The sequence below is a fragment of the Sciurus vulgaris genome (genome assembly GCF_902686455.1).
Source record: "Sciurus vulgaris genome assembly, chromosome: 2".
Lineage (NCBI taxonomy): Eukaryota > Metazoa > Chordata > Mammalia > Rodentia > Sciuridae > Sciurus > Sciurus vulgaris.
The window spans coordinates 106,000,342-106,018,269 of record NC_136462.1 but is presented as its reverse complement, the minus strand read 5'-3'; the positions used below and the strand labels follow the sequence as shown (position 1 = coordinate 106,018,269).

At 43.8% G+C, this 17,928-nt stretch overlaps 1 protein-coding gene across 3 annotated transcripts in view; it reads left to right on the top strand.

Moving 5' to 3' along the window:
* The window catches only part of ALDH1A2 (aldehyde dehydrogenase 1 family member A2), a 164,932-nt gene extending 151,240 nt beyond the window's left edge, over nucleotides 1–13,692 (top strand). For all 3 annotated transcript variants that reach the window (XM_079125921.1, XM_079125920.1, XM_079125919.1), the window contains 5 exons: nucleotides 1,205–1,389; nucleotides 2,803–2,967; nucleotides 3,667–3,824; nucleotides 4,589–4,663; nucleotides 11,915–13,692. In XM_079125921.1, coding sequence (XP_078982047.1) covers nucleotides 1,205–1,389; nucleotides 2,803–2,967; nucleotides 3,667–3,824; nucleotides 4,589–4,663; nucleotides 11,915–11,987 — 656 coding nt within the window. In that variant the 3' untranslated portion in view covers nucleotides 11,988–13,692. The remainder of the gene's footprint in view (nucleotides 1–1,204; nucleotides 1,390–2,802; nucleotides 2,968–3,666; nucleotides 3,825–4,588; nucleotides 4,664–11,914) is intronic.
* The last annotated feature ends 4,236 nt before the right edge of the window (nucleotides 13,693–17,928 follow it).

Sequence of the window (17,928 nt, the reverse complement as noted above, 5' to 3'; positions counted from 1 at the left end):
TCTTCACTAGCCCTACCAGTATTTTCCATGTCTTCTCTGATTAGTCATCCTAATCCCTTTCTGCTGCTCCCAGGACTTTCAGCTAGTGGTGACAACACACTCAGGTCAATTCAGTGAATAGACTTTGGAGGAATTCATAGAGGCTTCAAGTAACCTAGGAAACCCTGTATCTCTAGGAAGGAGGCCATCTAGTCCATTCTGTACAGGTGTGGTCTTTCTGTTTTGAAAAGCTCTCCAGGGAAGGAAAGTGCATAATTTCATTCAGTCATTTTTTTCTTCTTTACATCCTTAAGACAGAGCTGCTTCCCAATTCCACCACTTGGGAGGGTCAGAAAACAAAGCAGATTGCTTGAATTGTAGCCCCAGCTTGAAATTTGTGGAGTTCAGCTTTAGTCACTGTTGGTCAAGATCAAAATTCTTATACCTTTTGGCACTCCACTGTCATGCCATCAGTTGTTTTCAGTCAGTCATTTAGCAACTTGCACACACCATATTTATCAACACTGTCTTAACGTGTTAGGTATGAGATGAGAATGAGAGAATTATCATATGCTATTGTACAATTCAGTGTCAACTTAGATGAAATGTAGTGTCTTTGAAAGATCCATTGCTATTACAGTTTAATCACCAAAATGCTAATTAGGCATACAAGACCGTGTAGATTAGGGGTTGTAAATTGGCATTCCACAAGCCAGATGCAGAGTATAACATGTCTAAGCATTACCATGCTTAAAAAACAAAAACTGCACATTAAAATATTGATTTCTTGTTTTTTGTTTTTGTTTTTTTTTTTTTTTAAATTGGAAAGATCTAGTCAACCGGACTTATAATCATGCATAACAACATCCAGCTGTAATGACTTCCCTTAGTCTCTCCATCACATTTTTTTACCACTGGGCAGATTCATACCTTTACATTTCTGTCTCACCCTTTTGCAGAGTGTTATAAATGATGTGATCCAATCCCTGTTTTAACAAGAAAGAGATTCAAAGAAGTGAAGTTGTCCAAGTTCATATAGCAAGTAATGTCAGGGTCTAGTTAGAACTAGAACTAAGTTGGGTTTTCAATCCAAAGCTATCACTATTATGCTCCATGGTGAGCAAGATGTTATACCCGAGGCCTTGGAGAGGCGAGGGAGGTATATTCATGAACAGGCCCCTCTGCTGGCAAAGCAGTGTTGGAAGCACAGCTGTTTTTCTTGCAGTGGACTATGCTGTGGAGCAGGCTCACCAGGGTGTATTCTTCAACCAAGGCCAGTGCTGCACTGCAGGGTCTCGCATCTTTGTGGAGGAGTCCATCTACGAAGAATTTGTAAGAAGAAGTGTGGAGCGGGCCAAGAGGCGCATAGTAGGGAGTCCCTTTGACCCTACCACTGAGCAGGGTCCTCAGGTAGAGGAATAATAAGCGTTTCTTTGTTTACTTCATCTCTGGCTAGCACCACAACAGCGGACTCTAGTGGGACCCACCAAGGCAACAGCTTCTCTTTTCTGCTACCTCTTTACTCTTTCACCTTGTCTTCATAGCAGGAATGTAGCAATTGAGAGATTGTTTATTTATTATGCTTCTCTTTCCCTGACTAAATTTTATCTCAAAAACTGTGAGATTAGTGTTGTCTTAAGGATATTTTGAACTGTGGGATTGATTTGGAGTCTCTCAGCTTTAAAGAAATTCCTCGGCATGACAAGGTGGATCTTGACCTTAGAACTGAGTCCCAGTCCTCCTAACTGCTATGCTTCAGGACAACCAACTGATGCCACTCTCAGGGAGGGTGGCTGTCCTTCCCAGGGCCATTTATCCTTTACTAGATGCCAAGGATTCTCTCTTCCACCCTGTGTTAGTCTGCAGAGATCACTTGTAGTTTGTAAATGTGTAGGAATGAAGGATTGGCTCACTTTTCCCTTGACCGTATGGTTATCTCTTACTCTGATTGCATCACACACTGTGGTGGGTTGGGAAGGCCATGAATGTCCCTCCTGAACAGGCTAACTATAACCATCATGATGTATTTGGAAATGGAACTGTGGTTTTAATCCGTAGACAGGTCTACAGTTTTTGTAGAGGAATATCACAGAAGTTGTAGAGGGATATCTGAACCAGTTCTCATCTGGGCCACTAGAGCATGGGTTTTCCTGGTTAAGGACAACATCTCAACTTGGTGACCATTGGAGAAGAGATCGATGTTATAGCTAAGCAGTTCAAATTCAGATGAATATAGGTTTTATATTATTTACCATAATAACTGAATGATAACTATCGGTGTTGGGGGAAGACTGGTCTTATTTTTTGGACTAGGAAGTTTTCCCAAACTCTTTAATTTTAATCCTCTCCTCTAAAGGCACAATAGGAATTTCTTTAAAAAATAAACCCTAGTAGAATTTGGCATGTGGCAGTATCAAAAGAGGCCATATATTAACTTATCTATTTTTTTTTTGTCATTTTAGTATGAATACAACTTGCTTACCCATTCATTTGGTTATAGAAGTCAGTCTTTCCTTATATAAACAATGAGTAATAAATTATTCAATGTCTCCATCATTTTGAACTATTTACTAAATTTTCACCTGGTACTTCAGATCAGTCAAAATCATCAGGGCAGTGCCTTATTGGAATCTTTCATACATTGGATTGAACCATACAAACTTTCCAGTTTGTCAAAAGTTAGTAATAATATCAGTTTCATATGATTTGATTAGATATGATGAAATTTTGAAAAAAAATCATAAATGAGAAGCTCTTAAAAACATGCTTTTTGTCCATTTTCATGGAAGACTTTACTGAGTCATGAAGTGATTTCTCCTGTAGATTGATAAGAAACAGTACAACAAGATCCTGGAACTCATCCAGAGTGGTGTGGCCGAGGGTGCCAAGCTGGAGTGTGGAGGCAAAGGACTGGGCCGAAAGGGGTTTTTTATTGAGCCAACGGTGTTTTCAAATGTCACTGATGATATGCGGATTGCCAAGGAAGAGGTATAGTGTTCTTAAAAAAGTCACGTCTTTCTTGGGATCGTGTCTAGGGCATGTCTAGTAGATAGTTTTAGAGTTTTAGAACTTTATATTTTATATTTGGACATTTCACAATGGCAATAAACATGGCTATAAAAATCTCACTTTCAAGGAAAAAGTTAAACCAAAAGGCAAGCAGGCTAGATGCAGGCCAGAGTGTGTGCTATGTTATTGTGACTTTTATTAGCCAGCAAAATAACAATAACCTATCTCTCACCTCAATAATACACTGACAACAGTTCAATTCCCCCGAGGATGAGGGACCAGGCTGTTAACTAGCAAAGAAATTATCCAAGTATGCTCACATCCATGCAGGTGAGAGATAAGGATCAGGTCAGCCATTAATGCAGAGAAGTAGTCCTCAGTGCTGGAGGAGTGTTTAGGGGATCATGGAGAATGCCACTTAGTGTTCTGTACCTACAGAGCACACCCCAAGTACTACAGTGGAATCAAGTGATGCCAGGGAGGTTAGGAGAGTGGATGTTTAATCTGAGGTTAGACTCTTACATAATCTTATTCTGGGGAAGTTTGGGATAGCTTACTGTTTCATGTGGCTGAACTAGTCATTTAAATGATAAAGGCAGAGTAAACTTACTTTAAAGTGGGGAAAACAGATAAATGAATGGCAAAGCAGCCTCATTGAGTCAAACTGTTTTGTTGTAGATCTTTGGCCCTGTGCAAGAAATTCTAAGGTTTAAAACTATGGACGAAGTTATTGAAAGAGCCAATAACTCAGACTTTGGCCTTGTTGCTGCTGTCTTCACTAATGACATCAACAAGGCCCTCACAGTGTCTTCTGCAATGCAAGCTGGGACTGTTTGGTAAGATCAAAGGCAATCTCACTGTACTGTCTCTAACAAAATTCCACTGGTGGTATAGAGGCTTGTGTTACTTTGCTTTTCTATAATGAGTAACTGAGGACAGGCCAACTTTATTTTTAAAAGAAGTTCTTTAGCTCACAGTTTTTGAGGCTGCAAGTTCAAAAGGTATGGCAGGGACTCTTGACTGCATCACCTCATGGCAGATGGCAATGGTGGAAGCTCAGGTGGGAGGAAGAGATCATATTGCCAGTCAGGAAGCCAGAGAGAAAAATTCAGGTGTTTGGCTCAATCTTAGAACAACCTAAGAGCTATACTCTTGTAAAAACTCAGGGGGAGCACAGAACTACCTTAACCCTTCTGAGGGCAGCCCCACAGTCACCTGAGGACTTCTCACTAGACCCCACCTCTTTAAGGCCCCACACCATCTCCCAGCACAGCCACCCTAGGGACCAAGCTTTCGATACATGAATCCTTGGGGTAAACTACATTCAGGTTACAGCAGGGCCTTGTGTTATCAGAAGACTGGGTAAAATAGACATCTTCTGAAAGGATGGGGAATACCAAGGACATCGAGACTTCAACTGGAGAAGAGATATACTTCTTATTGGTGAGATCAGAAATAAAGTAAATTTTAAACTATAAATAAATTTTTTATCTGGAGAAAAGAAACAAAAACTATAACTTTTGAAAGAAATATCATGCCAATGAGATTATTTCTCTGCAGGTGGAATTCATACTAACAGTACTATGTTTTCTTCTTTCAGGATCAATTGCTACAATGCCTTAAATGCCCAGAGCCCCTTTGGAGGGTTCAAGATGTCTGGAAATGGGAGAGAAATGTAAGTGTCACATTTGCTGATGCCTGCAGAGAAGCAGGGGCTTTGAATATCAGCACAGAGCAACACTCACAAAATAGTTTTTCTTACACTCATCTGTTCACTAAACTAATATTTTGGTGAGGATAAACTACTATAAGCTAAGTGTTATGTGGTACAAAAGTGAGTAAGACACGACTCCCTTATGCTAAGTTGGAACAAAGAAAAATTAATGTACCAGTAATTCTGTTTAATAAGGGCTATTATGGAAGTATGTCAGACATCTTGTAAATGTAGAGGAAAAGTCAGTCTTGTCTGATGGAGTCAGAGAAGACATCACAGAGGAAATAACATTTCAAATTTGGGGAGTAGGCTTTCACCAACTGGCAGCCCACAGAAATGTTTTGTTTTGCTTTCATGGTATTTTAAAATCTTCAACTAACACTCCAACTCATATAAAATGTAGACTTCTTTCTTGTTTCAATTCCCCCATAAGAGAATCACCAGAGGTGTGAGCTCTGCAGTTTGCCATATTCCCACAATTCCTATTGCTTTATGGGGTGAATGTTGGCCACCATTCCTGTTGTCCTCTCCCAGGTCCCTCGCTTATTCACCTGCCCAGTCCTGACAGGTTCTTTGAGTTTGGGATTGCAGGCTTAGGGCCTCGTATCAATAGGGGGTACCTACTGAAGATACAAATGGAAAGATTGCTTTAAATCACATCTCAAAGGAAGTTCCATGGGAACTGAGAAGCTACTAGAGATTTTAGGGCCAAGATAACCTAGAGTATAAAGGGTGTTTTGGCAGAGACTAAAGAAAGAAGACCAGTTGGAAGGATTTTATAGTAAGAATGATAGGTATTGTTTTAGTTTATTCAGGCTGCTAGAACAAAATGCCTTAGACTGTATAATTTATAAGCATTAGAAGTATATTGCTTATGGTTCTGGAGGCTAAGTCCAAGATCAGGGTATCAGTAGATCTGGTGTCTGGGAAGGGTTTATGCCTCATAGATGGCACCTTGAGTCCTCACGTGGCTGAATGGGCAAACCTCCTAATCCTGTTCCTGAGGGCGGAGCCCTCATGATTTAATCGTTTCTTAATACTCTCACATTGTGTATCAGGTTCCAACATATGAACTCTAGGGTGATACAGACATTCACCATAGCAGCTGTCATTAATTAAACACTTGCTGTTTATCTGGCTTGATGCTGACTTTTCTAACATTGTCTCATTCAACTTTCACCATGTTTCTAAGGAGCTAAGGGTTAGAGTAGTTGAGTAGCTTGCCCAAGTCACAGAGACAGAAAGTGGCAGATCTGAGATTCCAGCCTAGATCTCAGTAACTCTTAATGTCCTTAACTCCTGTGGATCCAGCCAAGGAATCATGTAGGCCAGACACAGGGACTCTTCAGGGACAGAATCAGAGCCTGACAGTCCTCCTGAGATGCTAATGACCTGAAAAATAGCCCTATAGCAGAAGTAAATTAGACCTGAGGGGGATTTTAGTGCAGGTTTCAATATAAATGAATTTTTTGAGCATTTGGTGGATGAACAGTAGCCAGGGATTTCCTGAGCTGACACATACCCCATCCAGAAAAAGAAAAAAATGCTTTCCTTCATTTTCAAAAGGAGTTGATCCCTATTTCTAAATCCTATGACTGACAAAATGGAACCTCTTCCATGTTCATTTCTTCTGTCACTCCTGAATACAAGCTTTTTTTTGGGGGGGGGGAATACTTGGTTCATGATCAATCTACTAGTAAGTAAGTATTGAGCACAAACTGCACAGAGCACTGTGCTTGGTGTTCAGGAGGGAGATGCAGCTCTTTAAGACACTTAAAACATTGTTGGATAAATGAAATGTATAACACTGAAGCAAGCAGAAGAATCCAAGGAAAGACTGAAGTGATAGAGGAGCTCAGGGATGAGGAGGATTGTTGTGAACTGGTGGAAAAGGCTGAAAAGCATTTAGATATGATCTTGTATAGGGATTCTCTTTGGCCTTTCAAGGAGAGGAACACTTGAGTTGATGGAGAGGGAAGAATGTGTTTTCAAGGTTAGAAAGTTGTCAACCCCAGTGGTGCACCCCAGTAGCTGGGGAGGCCAAGGCAGGAGGATGGCAAGTTTGAGACCAGTGTGGGCAACTTAGCAAGACTTATCAACAGAGCAAAACCCTGTCTCTGATTTAAAAGGACTTGGAATATAACTTAGTGGTAAAGCACCCCTGGGTTCTATCCTTAGTACCAAAAAAAAAAAAAAAAAAAAAAAAAAAAAGAAGAAGAAGAAGGGGAAGGGGAAGAGGAAGAGGAAGAAGAAGAAGGAAAAAAATAAAATTTGAACTTGGACAGTAAAGCAAGGTTAGCAGTGAAGGAAGGGTAAAGGCATTATGAAAAGTAAGCATGGCATTTGGGGGTTGTGCACAGAAACCTTCAGACTAGAACAGAGGTTTGCATGCTTCAGATACTGATTCTTCTAGCCTCCAACCATTATTCCTGTAAATAGAGATACCTTTGAGTCCAAGAGAAGTTTGAGAATCATACTGCTCAGATGCAGATCCTGGCTTCACTGCTTACCACCTGTGTAACCTTGGACAAATTACTCAATCTCCCCAAGCCTCAGTGTCCTCATCTGTAAGGATGAGGCTCTTTGCCTTTGAAGTTTGTTATGAGGGTTAAGTGTTGGCATTAAATATCCTGAGCACCAGCAATACCTGGCAAGCCTTCAGAAGGTGTCATCTGCTGCCATTAGTGTTCAAGCAGGTGAGAGGTAGGTGACCCTTCTTTTTCTTTGCAAACCAGTTGCTTTGACAGACGTTTTCCTAAATCCCAGAAAGTGCCACAACTTCTCTTCTGTCTCTGGTACAGCCAGGTAGAAACTGTCCTCCTCAGATCCTTTGCTTCTGGCTTCAATGCCCCCACACTGATTTCCCAGCCAGAATCATAACTGGTCTGGATCCTATTCACACAGGTTCTCCTTCAGCTTGGGTGAAGGTTTTGTGTATTCTAGGTATCTTTTCTTTACTCTCACGTGGCTAAGACTTTCCACTTTTATGCTTTAAAATGTACTCTGCTTGTTATTTCATTTCCTGCCTCTGTAGCTGTCCTTATCCAGTCTCTGAAATGTTGGGGCTATCACTGGCTCTGGGAATGCTGCTTGCACTGACTGTTTTGTTACAGATCATTAACAGGGTGAATCACCGGCATAAAATATACTTGTAAAAAATGGTTGCTGGCTGATGGAGCCTCCCAGGCTAACTCTCATCCTTCATCATGAGCAAGCCTCCTGCCAGAATCCAGGCTTGTGACATTACCCTGGTCTAGCATATTCCCATCAGAAATGTCCCCTTGCTAAAACGACTGTTTGGCTGTGTCAGAACCTCATGTAACAGTAGCCCAAGAAACTGAAGAACAGCTTCTCTCTACTTGTCTTTTAGGTGTGGGAGTGATGTGTCCTTCCCACAGCTGTTAAAAAATAATGAAGAAAGGGTGCTGTTTGATGAGACCCATTCATCTTATATAAATGGCCTAGTTCTTTGTCTCTACTTATCCCCAAATGCATTTTCTCTTTCTTAAATGATCTAGAATGGTAGGAAACACTTCAAATAAAAGAACCTGTACCTTTACATCTCATTTGATTTCCCCAGAAACTCCACTTAACCTTCCATCTGGAAGAACTGTTTGTATCATGACCTGTAGACTCCATACCCACCTGCAGGAGGAGCGGAGAGGGAAAGTGGCACTGCCAGACGCAGGCTTCAGGGAGGCCTGAGGAGCTCTGTGCTCTCCCAGAGAGCTGTGGGGAGGGCTGCCCTCTGCAGGTTGTCTGATGGGCTGGCTTCCTTTCCAGGGTGAGATTTGAGCCATATTTCTCTCAGTTCTGCCTGCCCAACTGATTCCCTGCTTCTCTCTTCCCATCCTTTTCTTTCCGTCCTCATTTAAGCTCCTCCTGAAATGAAAGCTGGTAAAATACAAGCTATAAAATATGTGTCACAAACTGAAAGAAAGCTATGAACCTTAGCATTTTAGAAACTATAGATACAGGCTTTGAAAATGAGAAGCATGATAGGGATATTCAATCAGTTTCTCAAGTTGTATGTGTGTGTGTGTGTGTGTGTGTGTGTGTGTGTGCATGTACACCAAAAGTCACCTGCAGTCTGGGGAGTAAGGTTGTTAAGCATGCTTATCAGGAAGCTAGTCTCAGAGATTCTTATTCAATAGGTCTGGCCTGGGACCTAGGATCTGCACTTTTAATGTTTCTGGAATGATGCTGATGCAGGTGGTCTTGGGACCTCATTCTGAAAAATGCTGCTGTCAACAAATAAAAGTGTGGAGATACACACACACACACACACATACACACACACACCCCCTAAATGAATTCTTTCTTGTATTGTGGGTGAATCTGAGTGATTCCTAAAATGGCTTGCTGGGAGCTACCAAAATCTGACATTTTTTCCTCACCCCACCCCTGGGAATGCCACATTTGGTTATCTTAGGGACTGTAACCTAGGCTGGTGAGGAGCAGGCAAGTCTGTGCCCTACGCTGTGCAGCTATTAAAGTGACCTCATAGAGATGGAGGTGCTTCAGCGGTGAGATGCCTGTCTTGTGCAGCAGTGAGGTTCTTCCTTGTTAGCCATGTAACTGTTTGTGCCACGGAATTTAAGTTCAGCGAAGAAATTCTAGAGTGAGACGGTGAAACAGCTGAACAATCCAACCTTCAGGGCTTTCAGAGTGCTTTGAGCAGTGCTTCCCAAAGTGTGGGCCAAATGACCACTTGATTCCTGTCTCCTGGGTTCCCCTCCAGACTTATTGTAAACAATATTTGGTGCCTGGAAGGTCAAGAACCTACAGTTTCAACAAGCTTCTGCACGCTGACATTCAGGAACTGCTTTCAGAGAGATAGATGCCTGAACCCCAAGAGAATGATGTGACTTCATTGGGGTCCTTCAGCCAGTTAATGACAGAGCCATTGGTGCTTCTGTCCACTGACCCCAGCTGCAGGATTCTTTGTCTGCCCCATGATGCCTCAGTTACTCTTAAGTCTCCTGGTTGGCTCCCCTTGGTGCCCTGCACACCTGGGCAGTCCTTTTGACAGCAGATCTGAGTCCCCTGCTGTTCCGGAAGTGGTTGAGCATCCATTCCTGCCCAGGAACCAGGAAAAAACTCACCCAGGTTTCACTGATTCGTGCACCCCAAAATTCCAACATTCACGCCCAAAAGCTACCACGAGTTTCTTACTGGGTAGACTTCTTACATTTGTCCCAACCTAGTTAGAGATCTAAGAGGGAGGAAAGTGTGTTTCAGGGTCTGCCCCAAGTGCATGCACAAGCCAGGAAATGAGAAGGGAGTAACCTCACTTCAAACAGGAGACACATGACGTCCTTGATGTCCTTGATGAAGAGACAGTTCAGAATTGCCCAAGGGCAGGGAAAAACGCAGAGAGAGCCAGAACCGAGCTGGTAACATAGGAACTGGAGGCCTGCATGGAGTTAATGAGGGAATCATGTAATGAGTATGGCAGTCCCAGCTTGTTCACCTCATTCCTCTAAGTGGAATGACCGTGTAGGCGAGGAGAGAGAACAGGATGCTTCCCAGACTCTCCTGGACTGCTCTTGATGTCCCAGGGTGGAGGCCTTGTAAATTCAGGTGCCCTCAGGGCTCAGAGGATCAGCAGCAGTGATTGGAGCCTGTGTAAGGCCATCAGATCCCTGAAAGGAACCAGTAGGAACCATTTACTGCAGGTCTGCCTTCTAAAGCCCAGTTGTAGTAACTGAGCATTTGAAAAGAGCACCTTTCTTCATCCTTTCATATTCAGACACATCTGAGTGTTCCTTCATTTTCTCCTGGTGGAGACCTAATAGCAAGAAGGCAGAACTGGAGAAGGGCAGTACAGTGAGACCTCCCTGCTTCCTTTCTCCCTCCCACAGACATCGAGTGCCTTCTCTGTGACAGGCACTGGTAGGCTGACCATGTGTGGTGGGGGCAGAAAGCAAGTTAGCGAGCTCTGGCTTGGAGAGGAGACAGGTGCTCCTGAAGCTTCCCCAGTGTGGTGACACCCTGGTGGAGGTGTGGCAGAGGACTCTTGGAAGAGAAGAGCTGGGGAGCTCCTTTCCCTGAGCTGTCAGGAGAAACCTCATTGAGGAGAGCTTCAAAGAGAAGAGAGGAAAAACTTTCTATATTTTAAAGAAAAAAATCAGAACATGTTGATTTTATAATGAAATAAAAAAAGGCAACTAAAATGAAGTGAAAATGAGGGAATAAAGGCAAGGTGGAAATTAAAAGGAGGGCCACAGCGAGCAGGCTTCTGGAGCATGTCCAGAGGACTGAGAACAGCTGTGCCCCGTCTTCGCCTCCCCCTAGCTCCCTCACCTGCAAGTTCTTCAGAGGCTGGAACTAGTTATTTAGTTCCGTTTGTCCTGAGCCCACCATAGTGCTCCCCATAGTAATATCTCAGTGAATGAAAAGTGATTGGCAATCTTTGAGTCCTGACCCAGATCAGAGGTTGTGGGCAAAAAAGAATCTTAAGGAGAAAGCTTACTAACAGTCCCCGATTTCTTTTTAATTGGTTATTTTTATTCCCTGAATCCTTCCTCTGATTCTGTGAGACTATGGACAGTACTTACTCAGGATTGTTTTTAAGATGTTGCAAATGATTTCTGCATTTCCATGGTACAATGTTAGGTATCCAGTCTTGTTTATTGAATATAAGGAATAATGCAAAGGAATTTAGAATAGCAGAGAGGATCCTCCTCTGAGAATCTCGGCCTTTTCTTTCTGTTGCAGTGAATAGGGTCTAGGCACACCATCAGAATAGGGACGTCTAGAGGGTGTGCAGGAGTAGGGCTTTAGGGAAGGACAGCACACCACCTTCCTGAGGAACCAGTGCTGCCTGAGGGAGGAATGGGACCAAGGCATTGGGAGCCTAGGGACCTGGTTCTGCCACTGCTCCTGCTGCGCAGCCAGGAAGGAGCACAGCCCAGGTTGCACCCTCTGGCCACAGCTGACCCTGGGCCTGGCTCTCTGAGTCGCTGGAATCACTGCATTTCTGTGTAGTATTATGGAAGAAAATCATCCTTTGAGAGATGATGACTGCACCTGAGATAAGGGCTTTCTCTGCTTCTCAGAGGAAGGCCTGATGTCCCATCCATTAGGAGTTCTTATTTGAAATCCTTAGGTAGTCACAGGTGACAAACTGCATCTTTCTAGAACTACCGCCACCACGCTGCCATGGCTCCTGTGTTCCGGCATCTGATTCTGCTCATTTCTGTGTTTCAGGGGAGAATTTGGCTTGCGAGAGTACTCAGAAGTTAAGACTGTGACAGTAAAGATCCCCCAGAAGAACTCCTAAGAAGGCCAAGGAGGAAGGCGAAGGCCGGCCCACACCACTCTCCCTCCGCTTTTTCTGTAGGGCCCAGCTGTCAAGAATAGAACCAAGCCACGGCCCTTCTTTAAAGATTGAGATGATGACATGTAGCAGGCAGGTCGCTGCACGGCTGAAACAAAGCAGCTGGGCAGGTTTCTAGGCACTCTGCAGGGGATCAGATACCAAGCGTGGGGGAAGGTGGGGCAGAGGCAGGGGGCGGAGCTGTGGGGCACATCCAGAGGAGTAAGGGAGCTGCTTCCTTGATGCTGTCACAAAGAACTTCCTTCTCCAGAGAGGGGCCTTTGCGCCAGCTTCATTTTCTTCCTTCCAGCTTCTCCCTGCCCTTCCACCCCTCCTTCTCCTTTGAGGAGCTCTCAGCTGAGCTCATTTGGGGCAGATGTTTGGACCAGGAACAATTTTCCAAGGTTTTGCAGCCAAATTACCATTTCATGTCATCCATTTCTTCAAAGTAAAACATGAAATGGTTTTAGTTAAGAGCCAGACCAGACTGGAAATGCCAAGAGCTGGTGCACTTCAGACCCTCTGCATGGTCAGAACTTGGGATCTTCCTGACCCAACCTGTTTTTTTTTTTAATGTCCATAAATAACACATGTGAAAGAAGATCAGGACAGTGCAGATGAGAGGGCATCGTGTGTAGTTCATGGCTTCTGAGCTTTCTGTTGTCTGTGTGTGTGTGTGTGTGTGTGTGTGTGTGTGTGTGTAATTCTTTATTGGTGTTCTGGTATAAGGAGTGGTTGTTTTTTTAAATGAATAATATCTTTTCCAAAACTTATCTTAAAATCAACCAAAAAACAATTCCAGTAGGCTTGGGAAGTTACTCAGGTTGGATTCCTTGTAGAAATAATTTGGCTTCCAATTCTGATAGTTCTTATCCTGTGAATTCTTTCTGTAGTCAGAACCCATCACTTTTTCTGCACCCCTGCTCCCAGTGCACTAGCACTTGTACCTCCTATTGCTGCAGGTGTCTCTCAGGCCTGTTGTGCCCAAATCACATGCCCTGAATGCACTGGCAGCAACTTGGAAAGCCTGGCCAAGCCTGAGGGTGTTCTCCGTTTGCAGAATGCCAGTGTGCCACGACTGCCATGTAAGAGCTCCTCTGTCACACCCCGTGGCTCATCCACACACCATTCTTGCCTCTCAACAAGCAAGCTTCGGCCTACAGAGGGGGAGGCACAAAGCAGGCCAGCTTCCTTCTCCCAGCTTCACTCCTATGCTATCCTGTGAATCCCCCAGTTTGCTGTGTTAACTTCTTGCCTTCTTTCCAACCGCCACCTCCAAACCAGTCTCTAACCTAGATGAAGATCATTTATTTAAAAGTACCAAACATAACCTAGAGTATATGGAGAATGGGCAACGTATATATAGCCTTCCGCTTTCTAACTGCACCAGTTTTCTATTTATAACCCTTGTGTATTCATGATGTTTTAAAGAAACCTCTCCTTGCTGTTATTTACAAATGAAAGTGCATTCAGCAGCCCGATGCCTTGACAGATGCCGGCTTTCTGAGTTCTTCCATTGAATGCCCCTCTCTTCTCCTGTAGCGCGTCCAAGTGAACATACCCATTAACCAACTAGTTACCTTTGAACTGCAATATAGAATGTGAAAATGAAGATTTATTTCTTTTAATTTACTTTAAAAAAAAAAAAAAAAAAAAAAAGAACCTCTGTGCTGGCAATAAAGCATTTATATTGTGTACTCCTTGGGATGATCCGACCGTGTTTTAAATCTGTGTCACACTGGGTACATTTGAGTCCTTCCCTCCGCTGCAGGTGTTTTTAGCTATGTTGCTCTCTAAGGTTACTGAGAAGAACTCTGGGAGGGTATTTTTGTAAAGCAAAAACTTATTTTATGACACTATTTGAAATCTATGTGTGCTTATAGTTTTGTGTGGCAGGTAAATGTAACCGAATGGTTGAATGACAGTTTTCATTCAAAATACCTCCATGAAGGCTGAAATATGGAGGGATTTTTAGGCTCCAACATGAGCTACACAATTAGAGTTCACATTGTTGATGGCATTTCACAGTAGCTTATTTTTAGTTACTAAAGTGAAATAAAGTCCAAGGCCAACATCCTGATGAGAGAGTTTAACTGCTGTAAAAAGAAAGCTGTTTTCTATATTCTCAGAGTTGAGCTTTTGTGGGGAGTGGTTTCTACCCTTTGAACCTACATATTCCCCACTTCTGACCCTTAGACTCTCCATCCAAGTTCTGGTGAGACAAACATGTGAGACAAAAACTAAACCTGACGACTAAGCACCAGAGTAAATCCAACTGTGGGAGAGAGATGCATTGCCCTGGACTGGGGCTTATTGCTCTGCCTGCTGGTATCTGGTCCTTTAAAGGAACTAATGGAGCATGGGAACATGCAACCTTGGGGCACTGGGTCAGACTCAAATGTAAGACAGAGATTCCCTGTGACTCTACCTTATTTTCAGTACATTGACCCATTAGGCAGAAAATGAGGAAGAGATGGGCTGAAGTAATAAGATATGACAGTCCTTTGGAATGGTGCCATCCAGCATGTGGCTAGCAGGAATTTGAATAAGGTAGACGAAAGAAAGCATTCTTGGCAAAAGGCATAACCTTTTAGATTGAGGTGAGGCTGAGCTTGGCATACCTGCACAATAGTGAGATGTGCTGGCAAGAGCAGGCAGTGCATGCCGGCAGGTGGTCAGCCAGAGGTGCTCCATGGAACTGTAACAGGAACTCAAGAGCCAGGGTGGGCTCGAGCTGGAGAGGAATGGCAGCAGGGGCAGAGCACACTGGTCTAGAGCCAAGTGGACGGAAGGAGAGAGACTGATTGAAGTCAGTTTGACATTATACTTGTTTGGGCCATTGGGATGGAGAGGAAAAAAAAAAAAAAAACAAATCAATGGAGAAGTCACAAGCACTTGAATGAATGTAAAAGATGGAAAAGATAAATGAATTTTCAAACTCAGGTGAGTTGGGAAACAGCAGTGTCACTGCCCTAGAAGCTGAAATGTGGGACCAAGTTTTGAGGAGAGATCTTGACCTCAGGCTTTGGACATGCAACTTGTGGGGTGACAAAGAGACAACCAGATAGAAATCTCTAGCAGGTGATTGAGACAGAGGATTAGAACTTTGTTTGGGTGACTCAACTATGGCATAAACTTCAAAGGGATGACTCCAGATACAGAGAGATCAAGGGAAAAAAAAAAAAAAAAAAAAAAGACCAGGGCCAGGAAGAAAGAGCCCAGGGAAAGAAGTGGAGGCTGTGATCAGAGAAGTGATGTGCAAGGAAAGCCACACCAGCATCCCCCTTCTTCCCTTCTCTACCCTTCTCTTCTCCACAAATGGCTATTCCACCAGGCCCTGGCACAGGTTCCAGGGATACAAAGCAAGCCAGACATGGCTACCCCCTCATAAATCTCACAATGTGAAGTACCTCACAACCAATAGGGGCGGCTTCACTATCTCACTCTAACTCCTTCCCAGATGCTCAACTCACAGAGTGTAATGTAGTCCTTTTCCAGGTCTGCTTAGTGGGTAATCCAGAGTGACAGTTTTGTCCATGGTGCTAGCTGACTATCAGTGTGGCAGAATGAAAAGCACAGTACATCAAAGGGTCAGAAATGGGATGGGAGGTCCTCACTGGAGTGCACCTATGTACCATATAAGGTATGGTCTTTGGGCAATTCATCACTTCCATGAATCTCTACCTTATATCCTTTTAGGATCACGATGGCCATTCCACTCTGCCTGCTTCACAGAGCTGTGTGCAGATAAAGCCACACCACAAATGACACCTTTCTCAGTTGGTCTGAGACATCAGCTATACACACACAACTCTATTATGAAAAATGAAAGCAAAATGTATGTGCTCTGTTGCTTTGCTAGCTAGTATGCAAGATGTCAGAATTCTTCATTTCTCTCCCAGATTTGAGGCCATCAGATAGACCCTGGCTCTCCTGGATGGTTTTCTGTGAGAAACCCTGGAGGAGCGTTTCTTAACTTGGAGGCCAGATCTCCTGAATATCTTAGACCAGCAGGGGACCTGGGGTGTATATGCAAGTCTGACTTTCCCCCTGGTTTTGACCCTGTTTGTTCCATACATTGTTTAGACATTCTGTAGGGTGACCGTAAGATCTGCAGGCTCCAGCAGGCTGTACCCTGGTTGTCTTCTGCAACCACTGCTCACCATTGGAGACCAGCTGGGAGCAAGAACAGAAAAATTCACTCTGGAGCCTCATGCGGCCCTCTTCCTAGCTGTGTCACCTATCATGATTGTCTCTTGTTTATTGGCCACTTTGAAAGGAAGATCAGTCTGCCATTTAGCCTTTAGTGTGAAACTGCTTGATAAGGTTTCCTTTGGTCATTTATCTATGCAGCCAAGAGGAGCCTGAAATGGGCCTGGTTGAGACTCTCCTGCTCAAGTAGCAACACTGTGTGGTTTCAGGGTCTTCAGGCTTAGCTGTTTGGTTTGTTTCTCAAGAGCAGTACCTGTCCTCATGAAATGGACGTAATTTGTCAAGTGGGCTTGAGGTGCCTGCCGAATTTCTTTTAAAATATGGTTTCCTCAGTCTATTTTCAGAAGTGTGCATCCAGTTTCATATTTTACATTCTGGGCATCATAAAAATTACATCGACTCAAGTACTCCTGGGCTGGTGAAAACAGAAACCCTCCAGTTCCTACCCAACCTGCAGCTGATTGCAGGGATTTGGGGACCCTGGGAAGACCTCTCTGATTCCAGAAAGATGCATCCGATTTATGGACAAATTCTGTTGCGGCCCCCAGTTCCTCCTGGTTGGTAACTGTGACAGCTCTCGGTCTCCCCTGGAGATAATTAAATAGCAAGGAACAAGAACCCATAGTGTTTAACTTGCCAACGCTTAGAAAACCTGAGGGGACTTGCCTGTTTGCTGAACAGCCCAAATCCAAGTCTCCATTTCCTAAGTTAGGTTCACTCATGAACACACAGGATTTGTGTAAATGAAATAAAATCCAGATGCCATTTAATAATACAATTTGCTCATGCTCCCTGGTGGCCCTGAGGAAGGTGCAGTGCCCACAAACTCTCACAGCCTGAAGCATTGTCCATTCCCAGACTCCGACTGCTATGCTAGAAGATACAATGTGCTTGTCCAGAGGCTTATCAGGCAAAGGCTGGGGAGCAGGTGTGTGTAGAGGAGCCCTCCACATGTTGTGTGGGTTAATCTTAGTTGAGTTTGTCAGTAACATCAAGAGCTTCTCAGCTGGGCACAGTGGTACTGGACCGTAATCCCAGCACTGGGGCGCTGAGGCAGAAGGATCACTTGAGCTCAGGAGTTCGAGGTTCACCTGAGTAAGACCCTGTCTCAAAACCAAAAATGCTCCTCAATGGGTAAAGGAATTCTAAAGTGTTTCGCCACTCTCTGTGTGTCCTTGAAAAATTAGGCATCCAAACTCTCTGTTTCCCTACCTATAAAAAGGGTAGTAAAAGTATGTGGCTGTCAGAAAGTGGAAGAAGAACAGGCCTGTCAAGTTCTTGGCCCCCATTGTCAGCTCAAACAAATGAGAGCAATGAATAAAACCAAATAAGAAAATCAGTATTCACTAGAGCCGTGGCCCCAGGACATTATGTCTCAGGTTTCCTTGGAGGTGGTTCTTGTGGCAGGAGGACCCCTGCATTAAGAGAGACACAAACTGAGACTGCGGCCAGTCACTTGGCAACTGTTGGGAAGTTGGAAGGTGAATGACCACTTAAAAATCAATGTCAGTGCCCAGTCTGTTCTGCCCTACCTGGCGAGTCACTGATCCAGAGACTTTTTAACACACAAGATGTTGCTGCAGGTCGTATTCTGTGTAAAAGAACAGGTAACAAGAAGGACCCAAAGTTGAACAGGTAAATGTTGATTTAGAGGAAGGTTTTGCTAGCGTGTTCTGAATAAGTGTTAGCTGTG